This window comes from Catharus ustulatus, chromosome Z (assembly GCF_009819885.2).
Source record: "Catharus ustulatus isolate bCatUst1 chromosome Z, bCatUst1.pri.v2, whole genome shotgun sequence".
NCBI classification, from domain to species: domain Eukaryota; kingdom Metazoa; phylum Chordata; class Aves; order Passeriformes; family Turdidae; genus Catharus; species Catharus ustulatus.
In genome coordinates, this window is record NC_046262.2 from 25,561,905 (window position 1) to 25,589,073 (window position 27,169).

A 27,169-nucleotide genomic window follows, 5' to 3' on the forward strand; every position below is an offset into this window, starting at 1 on the left:
AACACAAGCATCATTCATACTTCCAGGAATGTTGTTATTTAGCAAACATATTTTTAAAATAAAATTAAACTGAAATTAGATAGACAGAGTAGTCATGGTAAATATGCTTCATTTTATACTGAATCTTTCAACTCTAGGCTCATATCTGTTCTCAGTTACCCTCTTCACTTCTCCAGCTCCAGCAAATAGTTAAACTAAATATGCTCCAGCAGTCAGCATTGGGTGCCTTGAGGTATATGGAGTTTGGGGAACTTTACTGGCATTGAACAAAGTATACACTCATGTTTTTAAAAAAAGGGTTGTATCAATACATCTTGGGAAAAACAATTCACAGACAGCTGCCCGTTAACCTAAATCACACAATCCTCAGCAAAAAAGAAACCCTGACCTCAGCAGGGCCCCTCGACACTGGCAGGAGTTAGGACTGGGTCCATGCTGATCAGTACCACGATCATTCATTTTGAATTAATCAACCTTCTTTAATTAACCTCTTGCAGCACTCACATATATATCTCCCCTTGCATTCTAATACAGTGCAATAACAGAGCACAAAATCTCTGGTGCTGTCAAACATTCCAGACACCACCTTTCAGCTAGTAGGAACACACTATTTCTTTTGTAAATGTAAGTGATTTAAAGCTTCCATGAGAAGACTTTTTTACAGTACTGACATGCACTTGGCATTATGGTTATTCAGTTCCACAATTCTTGGAGGTAAAAAGCCATCTTCTCTAGATGATTTATACTGTAGCAACAATTGGCTTATCTTCCAGGCAACAACATTCCATCAACTCATGGGCATGGAATTTAAAAGTCAGAAAAGAGAAAAGAAAAGCACAAATCATAAAATTAGCCAATATACCACCTATTTCAATCTTTGTTCTGCATCTTGTTGGGATAATGTATTACTCCACATACTTGAATTTCAGTTGCTGCAGGAGATCAAGCTAGCAGCATCACCTTACACTGACCCACTGCTTTCATATGATGGCATTTCACAAGAGGCAACATACAGCTGTATCAACCTCCTCTTGTTAACATCTCAGGGCTTCTGATAGCATTGGGTTTAAAGGTCTGTGGATCTTGACTTGAGAAGTGAGTAGCTACAACTTCTTGGAGTGACAGCAGTTCTAAAATCTGAGGGGGATACTTTCATGGCATAAGTGTGCCAAAATAAAGTCCTGAACTTAGCAGACACTTTATAAAGGAGTTCAGTGCATGCAACTCAGAATGTAATAAAAAGCACAATTATTTCAAATAATTTTTGCTTCCAGCAGCAACAATTTTAACTCAATCTCTGACAAAGTTCATTTGAACTCCTGAATACCAGCAAATGGGAATTGTAAGACAAGTCACCATTAACCACCATTTGGTGATTTGTAATTGTTTTTATTTGGTGGTTAGAAAACAGTCTTCCTTACAGGAATATGGTAATCAATTAAATATTGAAATATAAGAAGATGAAAAAGCTTTGTTGCCTAACACTGTACAAACAGTAGTTACAGACTTCTCATGTCTACAAGTAGATAGACCATAAAACATGCAAGTTTGTTTACTATAATCTGTTTCTGTTAGTCCTGAATACTTACAAAACATGACATGCTCTTCCAGGTGTTGAAATGAATTTTTTTTTAAAAAGAGATGCAAAGTAACTCTGATGCGTGAAGGCACAAAAGTGTACAGCTTCCATTGAAAACACAAATAGCCTATGCCAAATATCTCTGCTGCTTGTCAGAATCCAAAATGAGAATAGATATCCTGAACTGGAGACTCTCTCACTCTTACTGGGCTATGAATACCCACTGAGGTCTGCGTTCTGCTTGTGGTGCGAGTCAGACCGGGTTAAAAACTTCATTTGTGAAAAGTATCAAAGTAATCATCACCAACAAGTCACTCTGGCCAAGTGACTGCCACATATGATGCTGCCAATGAAGGCTATTCACCTTCTATCCTCAAGGAGCAGCCTAAAGATCACCCTGATCAGAGTACAGCGCTCAGGTGAACACCCAGGGTAAATGCAGTTAAACACTGTGTCACCAAGGTCATTCACAAACCCCATATAATAAATTCTCATTTGCACTTAAAATAACAGATATATACCATGTAATTGGTAACAACTGCTTATTTCTCTGTAAATTTAGCTTCTAATGGCAGAACACTTGTTGCCTGAAGACTGACAGAAAAGCTGGATATAAAACTGTTTTATCAGCACTAGCAAAGGCATCATACATACTTAAATACGTGACTGTGTCCCTATTTTACCCATTCACTTGAAGTTACTAGCTGATGCCCCTTGAACTAGTCTCCACCATTTCCCTGCTTCTGGTCCTGGTCTTGTCAGCAGTTCATGCTGCCCTCAAGTAAGGTTTTCTCCAGCAGCCACTGAAAAGCATGACCAAACCTCTCACAGAGCTCTCAGTTTTCTGCTTGCTGCTTTATCCAAATATACAATGCCAGCCTCAGAAGCAAATTGATATAAACTTTTAATTTATTCCTAAGAATCACATATAAGAGCCCAGCCTCATACTTCTAATGCTGAAGAATGATCCTTTTTTGTGATTTTCTCTTCAGCTCTAAGACATGTTTGCTCTGAGTTACACAGGGAGGTGTTTTGGTAATGAGAGAGCATTCTCACCCAAAGCACAGTCCCACAATCCTTGCAGAGGTAAACTGCTCACCAAAATAGTGAGCGTCTAATGGAAACAAATGAGGATTTTGCCACATTAAGAAGTCTAGGCTGGATCCCAAAACTACCCATACAAATCATTACTCTGCTGCTATCATATTTAACTCATTAGGCTTTACTGGAATTTGCAGGAGACTTCATTCAGTTAAATACTGCCCTCTCCTGGAACCACCTGACATTTTTCTAGCTCTTAAAAAGGAATCAGTTAGTGCATTTCCAGTCACTATAAACGTCATAATATTTTGTTAACAGTTTCAGTCTGACACTGGAAAACCGACACTCTGTAGGGAGCATCATGATTTACAAAACTCTTATAATGTATCACTTACCTATTCCACTGTTCTCTACCAACTGGTCTCTAAAACCATATGAAACATGATCTTTCTGCACAAGCAAATAGTGTATGAATCTGTGCCAACTTTCTAAAGCTTTGAAAGATTGCGCATTACGGAATAAAAAAACTGTACCTTCTACAGAGCGTGTTGTACTGCAGGGCATTTTTGGACCTTCCACTGTCTCAACTTCATTTGAATTAATACTCTATTAAAAAAAAAAAAATCAAAATTACAGTAATTGTATTTGATGCCCATGACATTTATCTGAAAACTCAAGAACAATATCAAAGACTAGCAAACAGTTACAGTAATTTCACGAATACAAGCCGCAGCAATTTGACAAAAATTTTGGTGGAAACCCGGAAGTGCGGCTAATAGTCGGGTGCGGCTAATATATTAATAATTTTCTGACATTTACAACCCCAGACGTGCCAGCCAGAGTGCCGAGCCAAGCACCAGCCAGTAAAAGCCGGCATTTCGCAATTGTTACAGTGTTACCGTGTTGCCCTGGCTCCCTGCAGGCAGCACGGGGGGCGGGGAGAGAGGCGGGAGAGCTCTCTTCTTCCCTCCTCTGCTGCTGCCCAGGGGAGGGGGGGGGGGGGGGGGCGCCGCCATCGCCACGGCCCGGGGAGGACGCGGGAGCCCCGCGCCGCCATTGCCGCGGCTCGGGGAGGACGCGGGGTGCTTTGTCCGCGCCCGCCGCCGGCGCCCCGGGCGCGGGAAAGCTCCGTCCCCGCCCGCCGCCGCTGCCGTAGGAGCGGGGGAAGCTCCGTCCCTGCCTGCCACCACGGGGCAGCGCCGACCCGGGGTGACCGAGCCCAGGGGCAGCGGCGGGTGGCCCCAAGCGGCAGCACCGGGCTGGCCCACCTGGCCCCGTCAGCGGCCCCTAGCGGGCCGAGCCTGCACAGCCTTAGCTCAGCCAGTAAACCCCGCCCTGCCGCGGTTCTGTTACTAATTGCACGCGGGTCCTCGCTGCGAACCACAGAGCGGCTTATATTCGTGTGCGGCTTATCTATGGACAAAAACCGAAATATTTGCCAACACCCAGAGATGCGGCTTATACTCAGTGCGGCTTGTATTCGTGAATTTACTGTATGTTATAAGCAATACTAAAATGACTGAGAGATTCCACAAGGAATATTTTATTGGTTACCTTCTAGAGGAAACTGACAGCAATCCCTCAAGAGGGAAACCAGTAAAATATTTTTAACTACAAGAGAAATCACCTCCTGCTTACAATACACAAAAGACCTAAAGGAACAGATCTACCATTTGCACTTCACTGCTTACAACCTTCACTATGAGAAAGGCAGCACAGCAGCCTTTCACAACAGTTCTGTTCAGAAGTATAGTTTATGTTAAAAACATCCTTGTAAAGCAAGCAATTTTGATGAATAGGTAATACAAAGAGAATAAACTAGGACTAAATACTACTACACAATAAACATAGTCTGGAAGCAAGGAGACACTCCCCATGTCTGTGGTCCCTCTTCCCTCACTCAGATACACACCAGCTATATCACTCCTGCTCAAAAGGAAGAGGGGGCTGGGATACAGTCTCCTATTTTAGAAATTACTCTCAGAAATGAAAAACAAAGTGGGAGGAAGAAATAATGGATTCTTTTGTGTCCTTTCATCTACTACTCTGCTTGCTTCTAGTCTTTCCCTTAGTAGACTGCCTGCGTGTTTGCCAACTACCAAGAGCTGCAAACAGAGAAAAGACATGGTAACCTGAACACAAAAAAAAAAAAAAAAACAACAGGGATAAGCCTGGGCTGAATACTGCAGCCAAACTACAGTAATTTCACGATTATAAGCCACACTTCCAGGTTCAGACCAACATTTTAGTCAAAATGGTGTGTCTTATAATAGTGAAATTACTGTAATTTGAAAGCCATGAAGCCCCACCTCAGTGGGGCAAGCTCCTTTTTTCTCTGCTTATCTCTTGCTGTTTCCCACTCCACACCTGCCAAGCAGAAAACATCAAAAGAAAGTTGAGAAACTATTAAATCTGTCCATCACCAGGATTAAAAAAAAAAAAAAAAAAAAAAAAAAAAAAAAAAACCTTAAATGATCATAAGTGACATTAGTAATTTTGGATTATTATCCTGACTTGCCCTTTCTGGTTTTTTTCATTACTCTGACACATTAAAAATGTTTCCATCAGTCCCCAGATCTCTCTTCCTCCCAACAGAGGACTTCTGCCTTGCACTGGCTGTGCTGCTTCCAGCAGCTAAGACAGATCATGGATCACCTGCTTGTGCTGTCTAGGTCTCCACAGGAGGTGCACAATGAACCAACCACATTGTCCCACTGGCAGGGACCACTACCACACAGCAATCTCTGCCCCAAAAGGGTCACACAGAATTTAACCAATACCACATTCTTTCTCAGCAATTTCAGATATCTCCCCACCTCTGTTGCCTAGCACAGCCACAAAACTTGTGAGTTTCCACTTTCTGAAATCCTTATTGAAGGCATGGCTCCCATACAAGTGTCTTTAGCTTACTGACAGCTTGTTTTAACTTTTCCATTACCTTCTTAGGCTTCTAAGGAATAGAACAGGAACTGAAAGAACCGACACAGCAGAGTGTGAAGAATATACTTCAGAAAGATTATGTTTTTCCTGCATGAATAGATGTGCTGCTGTCTGAGGCAATCATTTCACACAAATCCACAAATCCAACACTACATGCCACCATAACTGAGACAAAGCTCCCTTTCTTCAGTTCACGACTTTTTGACTCAAGCGTAAAGTAGCAATGTGGTCATTTATACAGTCTCAAGACATCAGATGTTCAGCCTTAGTCTGCTGTAGATAAAATGAATACTCCAGGACAGCAGTGAATTCTACCTGTATTTTAAAAAGACTATGTACTGTGAAATCTCTAATACCTACCAAAAAATCCTAATTCTCTCCCAATGCTCTGGATACAATTTGAAGAGCTCAAAATTCTTGTTTGCAACAGAAGGAAAATTAATTTTATCTTTCCTTTTGGACATAATACACAGTCTAAAAACAAGAAGTTGTTCATAAGAAATTAACTAAATAAACCATGTGATCTTCCCAATTAATTCTGGTCTATTTCTGCTTGATTGAAAGTGCTGCAATACTGATGATGAGCAGGAGGGGAATAAGGTCCCCACAACAGAACCTAGACTGCTGCAATTAGAGGAATGGCAAAAGGAGAACCCACAAACCCAGAGCAGTAGGCTTTTTCCTGAAAATACTAAATGCAGAATTTTGCAGCCTTTCAGAGTCTTTGTCTTTGAGAATACCTAACATGCCACACTTTCAGTTTCAAAGACTGAATGAAAAACAAGGACTTTGTGAGTGCAAGAAAAAGCCAAACATATAAATAACAATGCATTCTTGATTATAGTTTCGATTTTCCTTTTGAGCTCGTTTATTGTCTCAATGGAAAAGCCACACACAAATTGCAGGGATTCTGCAAGTTACAGATAGCAACTTTTTTGTATTGAAACAAATCAAAAACTCAACAATATAGTTACATGAGATTATATATAAGGACTATAGAGTACACCCCACCTTAAGTTTCTATATTAAACATAACACTTAAATCATTTTCTAAGTTAAAAATGCTGCATGCAATAAAGGCAATGCAAGAAAAATTAGTGCACAAATTATGAAACCTGAAGCGAAACATGGAAAAGAAAAGCTGAATTTCAAGACCAGAAAAAAGTCAATTTTTAGTGTATTTTTAGCTCTCTAGTTTTATATGTGCTGTGCAGTCTCAATCTAAACACACAGGTAAGCATCTACATTGCTATTAAAGAACTTATATATTCAAGCATTCTCTTTTTTTTATTGAATCAAGAGATGTCCTGAAGCGTATAACAACAGTGCTTCAGACATTTTACATTAAGAAAAACTAAACTAAGCTCTGTAGAAAAAGTCTGTGCTCTGTATTTCTGCTGTAAATAATAGAGCAGAGTTGGCTCTTGAGAACGGATCCCAGGCATCACACTACCAGAAGAACAGAACTAAATTAAATATTTCAAAGTACAAACATGAATACAATGATAATGCAACTGAAGACACAGAGATTTCAGGGAAATATACTCCCTTTAGAGTCCACCATGATTAAAAAACAACTTGGGAGGCAGAAGAAGCTTTGACAAAGTTCTCAACACCTCTTATGCTCCAGCTTCAGACTTACAATGTGCTACACCTACACAGAGTAGAAACCACAATAGCAATTATGAAAATTATGCTAGTGATCAGTGAACAGCAGCTGAATTAAAAGGCTACTCAAGGAAAACAAATGCAACCTTAAAAGTCTACAGCTGGAAATTACGAAGAAAATCTGAGGTACCTGGTAAAGAAGAGGTCTGTCCCAGTAGTATTTTCTGAAGAGCTGAATGTCTGACTCCAGCAAGTGCTGTGCAGTGTGGCTGAATGTCAGCGTCAGAGCTCCAGATGAATGAACAAACTGTATGCAGGCACCCTCGCCGATCTCTGCTCTTGAAATGTCAAGCGACTGCCTGCCCTGGAAGCTGAAATGACACACTCTTTTAGCCAAAGCAGATGGTCTCTGCACAGGTAGAATGAAAGCAGGGCACAGTGACCTGCAGAGTTCCTGCTTGCCTTCAGCACAACCTGTAAGGACCCCAATGTACCCACTGCAAAAACCAGGGGCAGAAGCCCACTGAAAACACAGCTGGGCAAACAAAAACGTACTAATGACTCTTTTCAGCCTTAAGAACGCAGAGCTACTTCTAGGTATCAACTGGGAAAAAACAATGTTAACTCCAGACAGTTACTCACTACTGAAAGAAGCCAGAACACGCAAGCTCTGACAATACCTATTTCTCCTTATTGCTGTAAATGAGCAATAGTACCTTTTCCTGTCAATGTTGCCATATATAGCAGTAGGACACAACTGGCGGCTAGCAGATTTGTTATCCCACAAGAGTGAAAAACAGAACGTATCTCAAGGGAATACAGTATTGTTTGGACATAACAAACAAATGAGACAGTTGTAACATAATGTACTGTACCCATGCTGTTTTGGTTTTTTTAAGCTGAAGTACGGGTAAGTCTGACATAAACTAGAGGCTGCATGGAGCCAGAACTGAAAGAGCCACATAGTAAAATGAAAATGTAGCCCAATTCTTGCATATTTCTGTTTGCAAAGAAAAGCCAAGCCTAAGAAGGGGTTGTCTGGTGCTTACCATTTGGTATCACAAGACACATACATACACCCCGTGCAGCTCCTCAGGGCTGTCCAGACAGCTCCAGACAGCTGAAAAGTGCCAGAAAGCACTTGCCCTTTAAGTCATTTGTCAGTGTGGCAGCTCTCTGGCAAAACAGAATCATAACTGCAGCACTGTCTTTGTTGCTGGTTCTCCCTTATTTTTTTGTTCAAACTTGAGCTTTAGAAGGATCACAAACTCTGATGAGGTTTTGTGTCAGGATTCAGCTGATATAGTGCTGGGAGAGGCACCTGATGGTGCAGTTGGTGCTCTGTCATTTAACTGACTATTAATTGACTTCAAATGTAATGAAGGACACTAATAATAAACTTCCCTCAATTGTAAATGCAAATTTACCATTTAAAATCATAATGCTGGCAAAAAGTAGCAGAAATCAGCACAAAATAGGCAATTCTCTCCAGACAAATAATAGTACTTCCCACATCCCTTAAATGACAAGATATTTTCATAGAAAAAGACCAAACCATTATACTCACTTTGTAAAGATCTCTAAAAGTTTGGAGTGTCCATTATGTAAAGCCAAATCTAAAGGTGTTGCTCCATCCTCATTAGGTAATGCTAATGCTAATGACCCTCCAGGCTGGGCTGCCAAGAACAGGGAAAGTTTAACCAAGCCCAGCTTCATCACAAGGTGGAGGAGAGTTTCTTTTTGTTCAGGCTCTTAAAAAACACAACAAGCAGATTAAAATCATCAGTAGCAAACTCCAGCATTTTACTTGCTAGTAAGCATCAAAAGACACTTATTATCATCTGCAGAAATAATACAGCTCAGGTTCAGACCTACAAAATTCTTTTGGTCGCAGACTTTAGTCTTTCACTGAAAACAGCAGTTACATACTTAATTGCATGTGCAGAACTACAGGATATCTAATTTCTTCCATCAAAGAAAATGGAAGTAGATAATCTTGTTATTTCTCTCACTCTCTGTATGTAATATAGCATTCAGAACCAGTAAATGCCCCAGTGGAAAAGATAGTTAAAAAGCAATTTTCCAGAAATTTGCCTTGCCTCAGCAACACAAAACATTCAGTAGCACGGCCAAGTATCTAAATTTAAAAAAAAATCAAAAGAGAGAAATAAAAGGGATGTAATTTCTCAAGGCAGGCTGCTTATCAAGACAGTTAGAGATCCATATAAGCTATAAGTTTATAAGCTATGAAATAATGCAATTGCTGCATAATTCCTGCTTCTCTCTTCTCAAAAGGTGACCTCATGTGCCAGTCCTTCCTCTCCTCTCCTTTCTATAGTAATTATCAAGTTCAATGAGACAAAGTTTAACATAAAAGAGCACAAAACCATGACTTAGTCACTAGATGCTGAATCGTCATTCACACCATTCCCTGGTCTGTCTTCAAGGAAGAATTTATCTGCCTTAATATATATATTCTCAAACAAAAAGTCTCTGAAATGTAAAAGCAATAAATAAAATATTCTCAAGCGCCACTCAACCAGTGTTTAGACGTGGATGCATTTTTCATTATATTGTTGTCAGGAGTGATAAATAATGCTCAAAGCCCAATCTCTCCCTTGCTCAGAGAATGACCTAACAATTCAGACACAGTATGAAAATGTGTGCCAGTATCTTCCCTTTCCCCAATGCATTTCTGAATAGAGATTGATAACATCATCTCTGCTGTGCATGGACAGCACTGGCCCCAATGCTATTTCTGTACTTCAGATAGTCTCCCCTGTGAGGACTTCAGCACACTCAAAGCTGTGCCACCCATCTGGACCCCAGCAGAGTACCTTGTCTGGATTGTTTGTATGTACAGCAGGGAGTTCAAGTTTAAATACCCAGGAAATCATGTGGTCCTAAATGTAGACCCTGAACAAACACCATGCATTCACAGGAAAAAAAAAAAAAAAAAAGGTTTCAGAATTGCTCCTTGGTCTGGAATACTGAAAGTCTGCTGAAGTCCCACCTTAGACATCAAGCTATGTTCTTCAGATCCTTCCAACTAGACCATACTATACTACACTACAGTGTTAGCAACAAGACAGCAGACAAATTAATCTAATTAAAACACATGCAAATACATCAATCAATATTAACCCCGCTAAATATCTGTAGACACAACCTCAATCCTCAGATTAAATGGATTGAAACAAAAAAGCAAGCTTTACTCTGAACATTGGCCTGTGGCCACTGGGCTTCAATGCATAGTGTAACAATGCAAAAAAAAAGCCAGATAAGCTAGCTCTGAGGATGATAAGATTAGGACTTGCCCACTCAACAAAAAGGGAGCCCTTAGGAAGCCCTCTCCCTGATGAGGAATAGCCTCTCTCCTCTGACACTGCAGCAAATAAAGTTACTCTTCTGGCAGCCAAATTTTACAAACAATGCAGTATGAAAAAGTCTGCTGAAAAAAAAGGAGTTTTAAAAATAACAGTAATTAATCTTTGTCTTCTGAAACCACCATCTAAAACAATAACTTCTACTATCTCACCACAAATAGTCTAGTAACTGATCTTTATCTGCCAAACCTAACAACCTCCATCTAATCTTATGCTAAATTTGTTCATGGTCAGCTTAAATGCACATGGTAGCTGAACCACCCAGCAGGTTCACTGTCTGCGTGCAGCCCTGATGCACCTAGAAACAGCACTCACATTCCTCCCCATGCTTTACCTCTCTAGATGATGTGTTTGCTAGGCTACTCTCTTCTTACTAGTCCCACATGGCTTGCTGAGGAGTGAACAGAAACTGATGACATAAAGCAATTACTAATACCTTCATGACTGTAAAATGTGAAATTCGGACTGTCTGCTCAGAAGAACAAATGGAAAGGTAAGTATGCTCTTCAGTGCAAGGATTTTTCACCACAAGGATGGTGAAGTACTGGGACAGGTGACCCAGAGAGATTACAAACTGTGTATCCTTGGAAGTGCTGAAAACCTGATCCTTAGCAACCTGATACAATTCCCAAGCTAGCCCTGCTCCAAGTGTAGGGTAGGACCAGGTTACCTCCAGGGACACTGGACCTGGTCACCTCCAGGGAGACTTACATCCAAAATCTGCTGTTGTTCTATTTTAGAATCAGCAATATCAAAACAAAACAAAACAAAACAAAAAAAGAAAAACAAAAACAAAAAAGATGACTGATATTAAGCTTTTTAAACAGACCTGCCTACAAAAAAGAAAGGTTTTCATTAAAAGATGGTAAACTTCTGGAACAATAGGGGGGTTAGCAATTCTATCCCTTAAGAACAATTGATAGTTTTAGTTCTCTTCTTTTACCACCTTCTCTTATACTTCCTCACTGTGGCAGAACAAATGGCAATTTCCTACACTTTTCACTTTCTTTTCCCATTCCCTTGAGAAAGAATTCAAGTGTGGCATGAAGTCAGGATGGGGGGAGCCACCAAGAAAACACAACAGAAAGACAACTATCCAGAAATAAACATACACACACACCCCCATATTGTGGAAAAGAAAACCCAACATAATACAACTGCATTCTGTAGCAAGCTGGAACAAAATAAGGGGGAAAAAAAGGGAAACACAAGGCTGCTTGAACATATTCATATTTAAATGGTAAAAAAATACCATTTAATTAAAATTGTATAAAACGCCATTTTCCATCAATGCATAAACACATCAACGCACAAAACAGCTCCTATGATTTGAAGGGCACACTGCTGGCTGTGGTCAGCTACTGCAAGGCGGGTGGTGCTGTAAATGATAGGCACTATCAAGACTTTGTTTTGCATTGCATCCCAGTTCCTCAGCCTAAACATTTTGTTTTGGTTACACAGAGCTGAGCCAAACAGTCTGTTTTAAACATTAAAAATATCCTTTTGTTCTTCCTTGCACCTGAATCCCTTCCTACATCCAAAAAAACAAACTAAAACCAAATATTTCTCTAACAGAAATGACTAAGCCCTTTCTGGGCTCTGAATCCCATTCATTTCCTGAAAGGAGACTAAAAACCTCAAGACTGAAAAGCAGGGGGAAAGCATCAAAACTGGCTGACAAATTCCATTTTTTCCTGGTTTCATATTTTTATACATTATTGCTCTTTTTTTTTCATTTCTCCATTAAAAATGAGATTATTTATAAAGTTGTCTTCAATGCACCCCACTGCTGCAAAAACCTACATGGGTGGTTTTGTGAAAGGACATCAGGCTGCAACGCATGAAGTCAGGTATGTGACAGACCATCTGAGAGCACACCTGCATGAACCAACTCCCACAGGCTGGCATCAGTCCTACAGAAGGAAAGGAGAGAGAGAAGATAGAGGTCCCTAGCAAACGGAGTCTTGCTCCAGCAGTTTTAGCAGCAGGAGGGTTAGAAAAGGCTCCCATCCACCAGCCCCATGCATCATGGTGCCACACCTACACCTCAGGTGAAGTTCCAGCTACTGGAACATCCAGTCCCTACTGATTGGGTGACCCCAACTATGATGCAAAACACTATAGGAGATGGTGTCTGCTCTGGGACAGATATTCCTCATCCTTTAGTAGTGCAGCCAGACACTCCCTCGAGGTGTCTGGTGTAAGACATTTGTTTACTGAGCACCACCCATGTGCACCCCATACCAACCAGGATACCCTTTCAGCTGGGAGAAGATCAGGGCTCTCCAGCCCAGTGCTGATTGAAGGCTGAGGTCTGGGTCACACCACAGCTTCATATCTGGTCTCTTCAGCAGCAGAGTGGCTTCAGAGCCCCACTGCTTTTATACTGCCTTCAATAGGAAACTTTATCTCATGCATCTCTTGCAGTACTCATTCTCCTGTCACTCTGCATATCTCCAAGCGCTCAGTGCTTTTCTCAAAAAGCATCTTCATGGTCAAAGGGGTCTCAAATACCTCCTCTCTGCTGTTATTATCACTGACCAGGAGATGAGAATCATACACTTGCTGGAAACCTATAGCTCAAAGCATGCTTGACAACATCTTGCCCCATTCAGGTTTCAGCAGCAAGCTCTAGAAGACACACATCTGCTTCACAATGCAGAGGCTAGCATCCTCCTCCCTCTGCCAGGTACACAAACTCCTACTGGGCCAAAGATTTATCTGTTTCTCTAACTCCCTGAATTCTCTGACCAAAATACAATTACCTCTCCTCACTAGTCTCACCAGACCTAGACACACTTACCCACTGTTCCCAGTGTTTTTCTAATTCTATGAAGGAGAGCAGACACTTTGCACTCCTCTCCATTTCCTTCCACGGGAAAAAAAGTAATCTGAAATTCCACCTGAAGGTACAGACAGAAATTTCTTTAACTTACACCAAAACCTTGACCTGCATGGGTCAGGTTTGAGCTTGTGCACTTTAGAAGAAATGTGTGTAATACCAAGTGAAAAGAGTAACTTTAATTACAAAGAAAAGGGTAGGAAGAGGGCTATAAAGTAAAAAGTGCCACAGAAAATGGAAAAGTGTCCCCCTAAGGCAGACTATAAAGCAGTAATTCATTCCACAGTACCGACCCCTAGAAAACAATTACAATGCATTTATGAAATAAAATGGAAAATCTCCTTGTTCACAAAAGGGAACTAAACACTGTTTCCTTCTCTATGATCCACAATTAGTTTTCTTAACTTGGGCTCTGCCACTGTTACTTTTATTAATAGAAAGAACCTAAAAGAGCAGTCTTCCTCTTGAGAATAACTGTAAATGGTGGCAAAGCTGGCAGCAACTGTTCTTCTTTGTTTACCAGCATGTTTAAGTAACCTAGACGATGTGAATTCATTCTCTTGGCAGCGCCCCTAAAACAACCAGAAACTGAGATGCCCTCAGCCTCTTGTCCATAAAGTGCACTACATGCAAAGTGCCCTCCTGTGCTCCTATTCATCAGCTGAGAAATGTAAATCTGTGTGTGTCAAGGATAAAAAAAACACAGGGAAGATGCTGAACCTACATCTGATGGTTCTTGGGACTGCCAGTACTAGAAGGCTGCTATAAGCTGATGGTGTTAAGAAACAGTTATTTGGAAGTATTTTTCTCATTCAGATTAACTTCTTCTTTCTCTCTTTTCCTCTTTTTTTAGTCTTTCTTTGCTCCCTCCCTCCTTGGAATCATTCCCTATTTTTCTCTTTTTTTCCTTTCTTTCTTTTTTTTTGTTTTTCTTTTTTAGGTAAACAAAAATACTGTGGGAAAATTCTTTTCTCCTTTTTTTCTGGCAGCACTAACAATTTATTTATCTTATTATTTAATACTGATTGTTTCCATAAATTGAACAATCCCTTCAGAAGGAAAATATCCTTTATCAAGGTGCAACAAATAAGAAAGTCAGATTCTCGCTCTCCCTGCTCCCTACCCCTCCTTCCCCTTTCGTGAAACCCACCAGGAAAAAAAATGTCTAAGCATAGCACCTTAGTTGAGTCCCCAGTTTTCTCTAGCAGCAAGATGCTGATCTCAACATCGGACCGTTCTGTGGGAGAGAGTAGCTCCTGTCACAGCTGTCACACAGGCATCTATCACAAGTGAGGATTACCAAAAGGGTCACGCTTTCTTGTTTCCTTTGTGGAACTTCCTATAAAGTGGCAAATAACTCCTGACCTGTGCAACTACACTAAATTCCTGAATTATTTGAAATTCTCCCTAGACAATATCTTGGCTCTCTTTATCCAATCCTTTTTGTACTTTATAAAAAAAATACAAACATTTTTCCTGAATACTAACTCCTATGAAGTTTTCTTCATAGAAGAAGTTCATTCTTCTACCTTTGCATCAACCCTTACATTTCTAAATCCTCATAAAAATGAATTAGGTCAAAAAACACCAGATGGTGCAAGAGTTTTCTCCAGCAACATATCACTCAAAAGTATTTTTTTCCAACAAAAATATCCCTGAAGCACTAAAAACTGACAGAATTACAAAAGCATAAAGTCCTAAGTAATGATGTACATCTTTCATAACATTCATATTAAAAAGAGCATCGTGTCAATGTCAAGTGTCAAACCACATCCAATCTTTGGTACAAGGAGTTGTAGGCACAGTAGGTAGGGAAGGAAGTTCTCATTCTACTTCTAAATACTCATAAATTTCTAGATCCTGTTTCTCACCCATTTTGATCTTTCACAGCATGCAGAAGAGTACAGGGATTATTCTTGATCACCTCACAGCTGAAGATGAAGGACTTCCACGTGCTGAGAGATCTGAAGCTTTCCTGTCTCAGTCCATACCCTTCTCCCTCCCTCCCCTTCACTCCATGCCCAGTCCTCCCTCAGCCACAGCTAACCCTCAGCTTTGCTTGGCTCTCCAGGGTTTGGGGACAAAAACACAATGATGGGGACAGCACAAGGAAGCAACTCCAGTCAGTTCTTCTCAGAGTCAGGAGAGAGGATCAATACTATAGTTTCAGAAAGGAGAGAGAAAGGATACAGAAGTTAAAGAAAAGTTATACAAACTGCCTAGAAGAGAGCAAAGTAGATATCAAGCCCAGCCCAAGCCTGGACCTCAGAGAGAGACAAAGGGAAGGACTTCCCCCCTTGGTTTGAAGGAAAAGCTGTCCAGAAAGCTTTCAGGAGTCCCCCATTGAGGGTGGCCCCAAGCACTGCCCAAGCAGGACTGCACTGACAGATCCCACTGTAATTGAGCATTGCTACCAGGTCCCTGGAATTTGTTTTGTTTATTCAGAAACCAGGCAAAAATCCGTGGCTTCATTTAAGAGCAGTATCTCTTTTACAAAAGGAGATGTCACATCTTGAAGTGCAACAGTGCCTATGAGGCAACTCCACCACAGTATGCTGAAGACAGGCTTGTCTAACACTTCAAATGTTCACACAGACTCTGTATGGCAATGGGGGCACACATCCCAGCTTTTTTGGCTGCACTGAAATTCTCTTTATGGATAGTATTTTAATCTGAAAAGTGAACAAAATATGAAAAATACATAGAAACAAAAAATAGGTCTATAAAATCCTGCAAAGGCAGCATATTCTTTTTCTGTATGAACATTGCAGTACACCTGAAAATTAGTAATTAGAACAACTGAAAATGAAAGAATTTTGCTATATGAATAGCAGTTGCCCTGTTAGAACTTACTCTGATACCAGCTGAGATGATCTCCAACTCTCTGGACATGTAACACACCCAGGATAACCTTTCCCTATGTTTCAAGCAAGCAGATACCCAGCTGGCTATGCCCAAACATCTCTTAGTACCCCTGGCATTCTGCTGATGCTTCTGGGTTGTGTTCCAGCTGGTGAAAGGCATAAATAAGCCTGTGAACAAAACTACAGATGACTTCTTCAGGGTTTGATACAAGGTCCTCACTACTAAAATACAACAGTTTTTCAAGAAGTTGAACAAATATTTACTCCACATCAAAATTAAATAAGTAACAGCCTTTTTTTTTCTCTCCTGTCTAGTCAATATTTGAATGAGATTTGGTATTTGTTTTCACATCTATTGAAGGGGTTGTTTACAGCAGACAGACAAAAAACATCCTTCAGATTTTAAGTTATCTGTTATTAAGAATTAAAATTATTTAAGATGTGAAAAAGCCCTTACCCAAAGAAATGAGCTTAACTGATGTGTTTTTATTTCCCAAGAGCTTTCATACATCACTTTTTTCCATGTGAATTTGGCTCACATGGAAACTATCTGTCGTCTAACTTTTCAGCAATTTAAAGTACTAAAAGGAAAACAGCCAAAACTACCAAATTTCCAATGAAAAACATGTGAAGCTATCCAGTATAACACAGTTTCCATCCTCATCTATAGATCAGGTGACTCTGCAAAAAAGTATACTCTTCAGCAAACCCTAACTAGAGGTTTTTGTTTGCAATGAAACTTGAAACTGGGAAAATCTCACCGGATTTTGTTATAGTTTTTCAGTAGCATACCCTAATGTAAAGTTTCACATGCATTTTCATTCCACTTCCTCTACAATTAATAAAAGCCACTTATAAACTTGTTTAGTGATATTTTCCCCAAAGGATGACCATAGTCATATAAGAAGGATAAACACTGACAGAACAATGCCAAAAATTATGTTTACTCTGCACATCGGAATGCCTATAGTAACACACTCTTCTCTGACTACAACCTTTTTCTCCCAAAATAAAATATCTCACTTGGTTAGAATTATGGTTGCAAAGCTTCAAGATACAGTTCTTGCTCTTTTTTAAACAGACAGCTCTATTTACAGATAAAGAACTGCATTCACAGTGAGTCAAGACAGACAAGCCTTCTAAGGAGACAGAGCTATAATAACCATCATTATACTTTTTAACTCTCTAGGCACAAACCAAATCTCTGATTACCCCTCTAGCACTTGAAAAATGTTTCATATTAACCACAAAATAAAGCACTAGAGTAGAGAAAATGGACAAAACAGTGAAATATTCTGCTCTGAACTGTGCACCTAACCACTGTTAAAAGCTTTCTAACTTCAAATAAAACTCTACCACCTGCTGGGCAGCTTCCAAGGATGTTCCAGGTTGAAGGCAACTTTTCATAAGCAACAGCCATCATCAGCTCAGTATCCAATGATTGCAGATCTTTCATCCTTAGCCCAAACTTATCCAGCAATAGTTTGTGACTAGTGGCGGTGACACATTCTGCGTGATCAACCAGAAAGCGAGACAACTTGCACAGCAGATTCTCTCTGTAAGTGATGGGACAGCTGCCGAGGACCACAGGTGAGAAACCCACCATGTACATTAACACAGACACAGAAACTGCTTCTTGGTATCCATGGCCTGTAATTATAATGTAAATTAATCACTATCATCATCTATGTTCAGAAAATACATGTTATTTTTCATTCTCATTCACCTCTAAGAGCTGTGGCTACTCATTCAGAATTATTTTATTCTTCTCTTTCGTTATATTCATTTTTCTTAGGATATCCAGCAAGCATTTATACTGGTGAACTTGGATTCAACTAGATGTGAACTGACAGTCCTTTCAATTATACCAACTTGGTTAATTCTAGAACCAGTCTTTTTAGGTGAGGGTTCTTTAACCACAGTGGAAAGAATTCAAGATTCTTGGATAAGCATTAAGAAGAATTAGATGCTCATGAAAAGAGTGGGGTTCTCACCTGCAAAATGAATTCTGAGTAATACATCTATTTATTAAAACTGATTTTGTATTTACCCAGGCCAAACCCCAAAAACTTTTAATTAATGCACTCTTCAGGCTCTTGGCAAACTTGATTAAATGCTGTATCAATTCTGTAACTTACAGCTAGGACCCTCAAAGTTCCAAGGGAGTTTTTCCCTTTAACCTCTTCAGCACTTTGTCTTTCCCTCCAACTCCTTTGACATCTAAGGGAGGGTGGGTGTCTAAAATAAGATACCTAAAAGAGATGCAAGCTGTACCTCTCACTGGAGAGTTAACCATGATGTACTAAGTGTTCAAGTTTAAATTTTCCAATGTACTCTGAAAAGCTACGAGTACACTTGCAATCTAATAACTGCAGAAGGAAGCATGTACTTACCACATCTGTAGTTGTTTTTAAAGTGCTCTGTGTTCCCTCATATGCAATTTGGTTACCATAAAATAACACTATTATCAGCAGGGATATAGCTTAATTTCACATTTTATTTTCATCTGTTCATGGTTTTTGTCATGATTAAATGTTACCTGTAGCCTTTTGATGTTGTTATTACCCCAGAAGCAACCATTTAACAGTGTTACAGAATATGTTAAGATCTTAAAAACAAAATTAAAATCAACTCGGAGCAAGCCTAGCATTGTGTTTTCTCCAGTTGTAATCCATGACAATTATTTAGCATTTATGGGTTCAAAGGAGCCACAATGTAATAGCAATGAACTTCTCTTCTTAATACTCTGCAATTATTTTCAGACTCTAAATCTCCTTTAGAACAAAAGAGAAAACAAGGAGATCCTATTGCACAGGTACACCGTGTTTTATAATCTCCTACTCACACAAATGAAAAGGTCACAAACCACACAGTAAAGGCGGCAAGCAAGGTTTATGTTACATCCACGAGGGAGACAAGCCCAAGGCAGAGAGCCAGCTGGGAGGTAACACATATGTCCCTTGTTTGCAGTGAGGCACCCTGGAACAGCTTCCCAGACACTTCTGTCCCATGTGCAGCTCCAGCAGAGCTCTGAGCATCACAAGCAGGCTGACAGCTGAACCAAGAGAAGGCTCAGAAAAAACAGGACTTTTGCAGGTGTTAGGATTACCAGAGGCAAAGAGTTGTGGCATAGAATCAAATCAAATTTAAAATTATGCCATCCCCGAAGACTGCATCCCCAATGGTGCAAGTCCAGTAAAGCTAAATTCGATATCATGTTGGCATGGATTGCTACAAAAGGCAGGATCACCTAGGGAGAGTCAAACCCAGCCTGTATCCTAAAGGCCATCATTTAAATCCCTGCATTTTCTCCATAACAGAGATATAAAACAGTTAGATTAAACTGTCCAGTCATGCCCAGCCTTCAAATGGGGTTGGGGTAGAGCAAAGAGTAGAAAAATATAAACATGAACTAAGGCTCACCTGGAACTATGGACTGAAGAGTGTTGTCACTAACTCGCTCAGCAAACATTATGTGTCTCTTCAGGGATCCATCATAAACAAAGTAAAACTCAGCATCCTCTGGGAGGTAAATGTCTTTGTCAAATTTTGCCTGTATAGTCACCTGTCCCTGGAAAATGAAAAGTGCATTCTGAAACATCCAGTGAATTTCTCATCTTCAGCAGACCCATTGAGGTATAATTTAGGTGCAAGTTCATGGTAATCTTTATAACTCTACTACGCAGTCGTTTCCTACTTCCACTTGGAAAATAACACTGTTTTTATGCCTGCAAAAGCAAAGCTGATTTTTAAAAACTCCTTTTAAATAATGTATTTCAAGCAAATCCTTTCATCCTACCCCACACAAATAGAACAGGCTTTTTATTTAAAATGCATCAGAATAACCTGAGCATAAATATTTTGTTATTTACAGAAGCAAGTTCTGCTCTTAAAAAAAAAAAAAAAAAAAAAAAAAAAAAAAAACCAGAAGTGGTTTAAAATGCCTTTGACTTAGTTTTCAAAAAGAAGCACCAATGCAATTCTACGAATGGTTTCAAAGAACACTAGTTCCCATGTATCTGTCTGTAGGTTTCTTTATAGTAAATAGAAAGCAACCAGCCAAGAAAAACCTGTCATACAATAGCTTCAAAAAAGAACAGGAAAGGGATCTGAGAAGCAGCAAACAATAACAAATGTCTGACAAGTCTGAGGGAGGAAATTTAGATCAAGCTGCATTTCCTTGAGGAGGAGGACAGTGTGCTTCAGCACAGTTCCTGACTGCCACAGTTGTTCTAAATAAGGCAGAATTGCCCCAACATCTGGTAGAAAACGTGCTACAGAAGAACATCTGAGCTGTATTTCCAAAGATGTCTGCCCTGTTCTCTTCAAAACAGTTACCACAGCACTGACTCCACCAGCTCCATAAACAAGTCTTGTGAAAAACAGAGCACAGCACAGTAGTACAGATAATTCTGTGGCTGAAAATCACTCTTATGCCTCTGACTGTACTTACCCTGTTCATTATAAGACAAACATTTCACTGCCACCCACAACAATATCACATCTTGGCCTACCTTCCCCAAGGACATCTTTCTGGCCACTTTTAACAATGCAAATTCTGCATGTGTTTTCCTCTTCAATGCAGACTAATCTAATGAACTGGGGTGAAGAGGCAAAGGCTGATTTCAAGCCCAAAACCTTCCTCAGATAGGTCTGGTCCAGTAAGAACAGATGTAAACAGCATCATGAATTCAGTATCAACAGCAAACATGTCTGTCATCCCCAAGCACTGATAATGTTCCTCTTTTTAGTGCAGTGTTATTATAGCTGCGAAGTGTTTACTTCTCCTTGGGTTTTGCACTACTATAAGCAATGTAATATTATTATTATTATTATTATTATTATTATTATTATTATTATTACTGGAGTTGCTATTTCTACTGTTGTTATTAAAACAAAACTTTTAAAAAAATGTATTGTAGTTGTGAAAAACCCTTTTGGTCTGTTGAGTAATAATGTGGATGGCTATTCTGGGGAGATAGGAATAGAGTACGTCTCTGAAGAACACCCCCCCCCCCCCCAATCTGCTCCAGTGAGTTCTTAGCTGACAGCTGCCTGGAGCACAGGAGCACAGCACAATTCCTTCCACATGGGCACTAGGGGCCACAACTTCCAAACCATCTCTGTGCCCTCTGGACCCCTGAGTCACAGAGAGTTTACAGCCACACAGTTTTCACATTTTCTCTGTCCAACAAGGCCAAACAAGGGAGATGTTCTGTGGAAACCTTTCTCACTTAATAAGCCACTGTTGGAGGGGAAAAGTTCAAGCCAAACTGCAGCCATATTGCTCCTTTTCAAAAAATGTTAACTTGGGTTCACTAAGGACAGGGAAACATCTTAAACTAATTGCATTACATAATGTATAAGCATGAGACAGAATTTCACAAGTCCTTATCTAGATGGAGAAAGACAGTGGAAAGCTCATTTGTGCATAGTGAAAAAAAAAATGTATACAGCTCACTCCTTAAAACCCTCCAGAAAATGAAAGCCATGGTCATTTAAGCAAGGATTTTACAAAAGGAAGGCAAATTGGCAGCTAGTTTGTGTCTGGCCAAACAATTAAGTGATTCAACTGGAAAATCTCAAATGATCCAAAAAGAGCATTAAACCCTGTATTATGGTAGATGATTCAGAGATAACACAGAAAGTAATAGTGGAATATTATTTTTTATGCTGTACAGTTATCACACCTGGCATCAGTTATTTCATGCAAGCTCCTACCATCTCCAGCACTTTCTATCCTGCCTTCAGATATTCTTGTTCCATGTTGCTCCATTCAAACATATTTCTTCTTGCTGCTGCTGCTGCTACTAAAACATGTATCAGCTTACTTTAAAATTGTCTCTGTGTGAAGCCAAATATATTACAGGACCTATTTAACCACTTTTTTTTCCTATAAAGATCACTTGTAGTCTATTCTAGAACACTCAAGCAGAAAAATACTTTGAGAAAGTAATTCAAGTTATATACCAAATCCCTGCAGAAGTATTTATATCCTGAGTCCCTCAGGCAAGGTTGGTCCAGCCCCAGGAACAGGCTGCAGCAGGAACTACCTGAACAGATCTTCATTTCCACCACAGACAAATTAACTCAGAGTCACAGGAGTGGGAGCAATTCCAGGTCCCATATTCCTCCTCCTTTCCTAACAAGGCACACAAGTAAGAGGGAAGTGGGTTGGATCTTGCAATGAGATGCAGAAATATCTGTCTGTTTCACAAGGCTTTCCTGGACTTTCCTGGGAGACGACACCTCTTTTGTAAAAGCACTACTTCTTGGCAGAGCTCGAGTATTCAACTCAGGTTTTCAATCAAAGCATATTCACTTAACTATTACAGCAATTAACTGGTTTACATAAACAACAGTGAAACACTTCTCCTGCGGTTTCATGAGAAATTCACACTTGTGAAATTCATTTGCACAGCATCACTCTCACCACATGTGAGAGAAGGGCTTCTCCACTGCTTCACAACCCATTCTGCAAGGCATGACCAAAGCACCTTCTCAAGTCTGCAAAAAAACTCTGGCACTGACTTACTACTAAAGCACAAAGAAACTAAAACTGCACTTATTGGTATTTAAAAGTAAGTAATTAAGCCCTCTCATATCAGTACAAAAAAGCAGTATCAACAGAAAGAGATTACAGTATACACATCACCTGAAATGAGAACACTGTTCTTCTGCAGAATGATGTTTGGTCTGAGTTTGTTCTGGCACTGAAACTGGAAACACATCCCAACTGTTTCTTCTACATTTCTAAATATAAAATTTAAGCTTATCCTCTAGATACCAAAAACCAAAGCAGGTAAGTCACACTGGTGCTTCATCTTTAGAAAAGTGGCCAAGTACACTGAAGTACACTGTGAGAGCATGGATCCAGAAGAGACAGATTCTTGACAATTCAGTTACTAGATGTCTTTGACACAATTTTCACAGGTTCACTCTTTTAACACCAGCCTAACCCCTCTGCCAACTCTTTCTTCTCCTTAATAAGGTTGTTTTTATTCTCAAAAATTTGGGAAAATACAACAGAGAGCGCTTGATTTTTTAATGTAGGTATGCTTAAGCATGCATTCAGGGTCCATATAAACCTCAGATAGTTCAGTCCGCACTTAATCAAAGCAAGGGGAAGGATTTGCCACTTCACCATCTCATCAAGTAAACACACTCCCGGGCCACAGCTCAGGTAGATGCTGGGGAAGGTCTTGCCTCAAGCTCACACTGGTTGATTCTGATGGACTTGTAGAGAAAACAATTTTTGAAGTCAGAGGGCACTTATTGAGACCAACTAGCCATTATCTTACTTAGATTTACACATGCATGGCTAAAAAAGAAACTCACTTCTACAGAACCACCGCAGGAACACATGGAAACTGGAGACCTCTCAAACACCATTCAGGCCTGTAAGAGCAGAGAGCTTCAGGAAGCCGCATCAACATCTTTAAGTGCAAAAAGACACAGAAAACAGAAGAAAAATAATATGGGAGAAGCCCTCAGCCCATTGCAGCCAAGAGGAGTTTTGACATTAATTTAATGAAAGCCAAAATTGTTATTGTAATCCTTAAAATAAAATCCAGAAAAGCATACAGGGGAATTAGGGAGAAGACATAGCAGTTAAAGGGACCTTATGAGAGACATAGACTCAACTCCAAACACATTAAACCTGTGGCTGAGGAAGTTTTTACCTCCATAAAGAAAAGCCTACCTCTTATTACCAGGGGAAAACAGTGGCAGCGTCCTAGCACTGGTACCAGGGAGGAGATTAGCAAGGTTTGCGTTTTTAACAAGATTTATAGGTCTATGCACTCTTTCAGTGTCACCAAACAGGTTTTTCAGACATACGTTTTCCCTTGGTTTGTCTAGGGCACTTGAGAGCTGACCATGCCAGGCATGCAGCAGCAGGGTCCCCTGAACCCCCATGTCCTGTGCAGGCTGTTTGTGAGGAGAAGAGGGAAATGTGGGTAGCAATCCCTCACAGATGAAACATGGCAGTATCCAGGTAAGCAGAAGGGGCTGAAGGATTGACCATGGCACTTCCACAGTACCTCCTCCCTAGTCTGCTGCAGGAAACTCCATTCCTCAATATAATGACTGGCCACTCACATGAACTAAACTTCTTCCACCTTGAAACAACATCTTCCTCAGCAGGAACCTGCCCCAGTAAAACAGGTGCAACACGAAAAGATCTTTGGAGGACTTCCAGATCCAGGTCACCATTCTTAATTTCAGCAATTGCTCTCTCTCTTTGCATACACAACCTGGATAAATCTACTTTCCCAGCAGCATTTTACCATAACACATTCTAAAGTAAGCTAATGATTTCTTTACCAAACTATGCATGCAGCATAATAGCTTGAGAAGTAATGTGTTATCCAGGGCTTTCAAGGGTATCATCTCTAAATGTAACATATGCTCTAAGAAGAATATTTATGTGCTGGGGTAAAACAATGGTTTCATTCTTCCCAAAATGCAAGTGCCAACACATTGAAGTAAATGCAAATCTCCAAGTATTGCCAGCAATAAATTTTCCTTTATGTCAGCTGCTACTGGCCACTGCAATTTCACTGAAATATTTTTTCACTGTTGAGAAGATTCACTTCAGAAAACGTTTATATTTTACTTGTGCTTGGACAAGAACAGTAGCAACCATATGGTTCTAATGACCTTTCTGAAACTCAGATGCAACTGTTAACACTTCTACACAAAAGATGCTAAAATAGCAGTAGGGAAATTCTAAATGAACACAAAATATATTCAAGTCACTAATAACAAGAAAAAAGTTATAAACATGCCTTTCCAATGTTCTGTGATGTTTTTATAGTGTCCACCAGACAGATCATGTCTACATATTGCAGCAAATACTGTTATAGACTTTCTTAGGAATGAATTGAATGCAATGGGATTCAGCACACAATGAAACAGCAACACTGCATGCAGGGAAGAAAAGAAGTTACAAACTCAAAAATATAAGAGATAAAAACTGAACATTTCTCTAGAAGCATTAACTTTTTTTTTCTATCCAGAGAAATACAATAAGTATAATTCCGCACACAAACTTGGAGACAAGGCATGTGTTGATGGAGTTATATTTAATACTATATATTGTCCAAAAGCTCACACATACAGTTTTACAAAAATTAAATATGCACACAGAGTTACTTCTAGAAGAGCCAGTCCTGTAGCTACTTCTTCAGCATGTAGCAGTTTTCTCAGAAATGCAGAGAAGCATCACCCCCACAGGTGCTTAAAGCAATACAGCACACAGGAAATCCACTGACTAGCAGCTGAGGCAGTTCTCTGTTCTTGTCAAAAAAGTGAAAAAACAAAGTGTTTAGTAACCACCAAAATAAAATCTGAAGAATGCTTCTAGTAAGGTTCCAGCACTATCTTGAATAGAAAAGCACTAAAAGAGAAATTTTCTAATGAAGACATATAAGCTTCCCTCTTTTGATATGAAAAAGCAGAAAGTTCATCATTTTGGTTCAGATTTTTAAATATTTTGGTTCCTTTTTAAAGAAGAAGTAAATACTGGCAGAAGCTACAGACAACTTTTTGACTAAGTAGCCCACATAAACTGGAAAGAAATGTAAGCACTCTGCTAAATCCAAAGTGATGATAAAAGTACATTCCAAGCAAAGAAGTATGGAGGAGACACTGACAAGTTAACTAGCTGACTCCCCTGCCTCACAGCAGGATCAAAGCTGCTCAAGTCTACTCCTCAGAGACCGATTTTCCCCATCCTGTTTGAAAACACCGATCACACAGTCCCCTAACACACAGCACTGTGACCTTCCTCCCACCCAAACAATCCCTGTCTGGCCTCTCCCACCTTCTGCACCTGGTGCATACTTTGTGCTTCTTTGTGCTTCTTTAACTTTGTGCTTCTTTAACAGCTTAACAAGTCCTTGGCCTTGATTAGGGGAAGAGAGATAAAGGATTGTCTTATGTTGTTGGGTTTTAATAGACCACCCTTACACTTTGTGGATTTTCAATCAAGTTTATTGGCATATTCCCCCTTCAGTGACAAACTGAAATACATCTGTGGTATTGGGAGTTTCTGACATTGCATACACTGGCGTTTACCCAAAGCTGTCTCAAAATGAGTTGCACCTTCTGCCTCCTCAATAGCCTCAACAAGGCTCACTCTCTTCAGAGACACAGACAGAAAAACAAGGGGTTTTTTGACAATTGCAAGATTTGCCTACAGCAAAAGGAATTAGAATCCAACAGAATTTAAAAAACAAAAACAAAAGATAGGAAGAAAAAATCCTCCAAAAAGAAGAAACAAAGTGACAGGTCATGACACACATATGTCTGTAAGTTTCTATGCTACTGCACACTAAGTTGCCTCTAACATTGCCCACTTTAAAAAGAAACATGTATTAGACATATGTTTTTCCATTGAGTGCACATGCAATATGACCAGATGCTTTCCAGGTTTTTATTTCCTAAGGCATTATCACCAAAAAATTGTCCTTCTCAGTGCTGTTTCTTCTGCTTAATCCTCTCAACCAGACCTTTACTCAATTTAAGATACAGCTGGCAGCAGCACCTCTTCCACATCACCCATAAGCAACTTCCAACCACACTAACCTGACCCATGTCAGACTGGGAACACAATCTCATTTTTGCTGAATTAGTGGTGATGATGCTTTGTGGGGCTACCTAAAAGCAGAGGCCCGGAAAGGGAATAAAAAGTACAGTAATTTCATGAGTATAAGGCGCACCGGATTATAAGGCGCACTTCCAGGTGTTGGCAAATTTCTGAACTTTGTCTATATATAAGGCGCTCCAGGGTATGAGGCGCACTTCCGGGTTCGGAGCAAAATTTTAGTCAAAACGGTGTGCCTTATACACGTGAAATTACTGTAGTTAGATTTATTGAAGGGCCTTCAAGTACATTTAGGGCAGA

At 39.9% G+C, this 27,169-nt stretch overlaps 1 protein-coding gene across 8 annotated transcripts in view; it reads right to left on the reverse strand.

Moving 5' to 3' along the window:
• Positions 1 to 27,169, reverse strand: part of ARHGEF28 (Rho guanine nucleotide exchange factor 28) — a 129,754-nt gene that overhangs the window by 89,031 nt on the left and 13,554 nt on the right. For 4 of the 8 annotated variants that reach the window (XM_033085282.2, XM_033085283.2, XM_033085286.2 and 1 more), the window contains 5 exons: positions 19,684 to 19,831; positions 17,620 to 17,910; positions 8,736 to 8,919; positions 7,359 to 7,539; positions 3,154 to 3,226 (listed from right to left, as the gene is read on the reverse strand). In XM_033085282.2, coding sequence (XP_032941173.1) covers positions 3,154 to 3,226; positions 7,359 to 7,539; positions 8,736 to 8,919; positions 17,620 to 17,910; positions 19,684 to 19,831 — 877 coding nt within the window. Of the gene's footprint in view, positions 1 to 3,153; positions 3,227 to 7,358; positions 7,540 to 8,735; positions 8,920 to 17,619; positions 17,911 to 19,683; positions 19,832 to 23,598; positions 23,697 to 27,169 lie in introns of those variants that run through there. The other 4 variants (XM_033085284.2, XM_033085285.2, XM_033085281.1 and 1 more) reach the window with 2 other exon arrangements.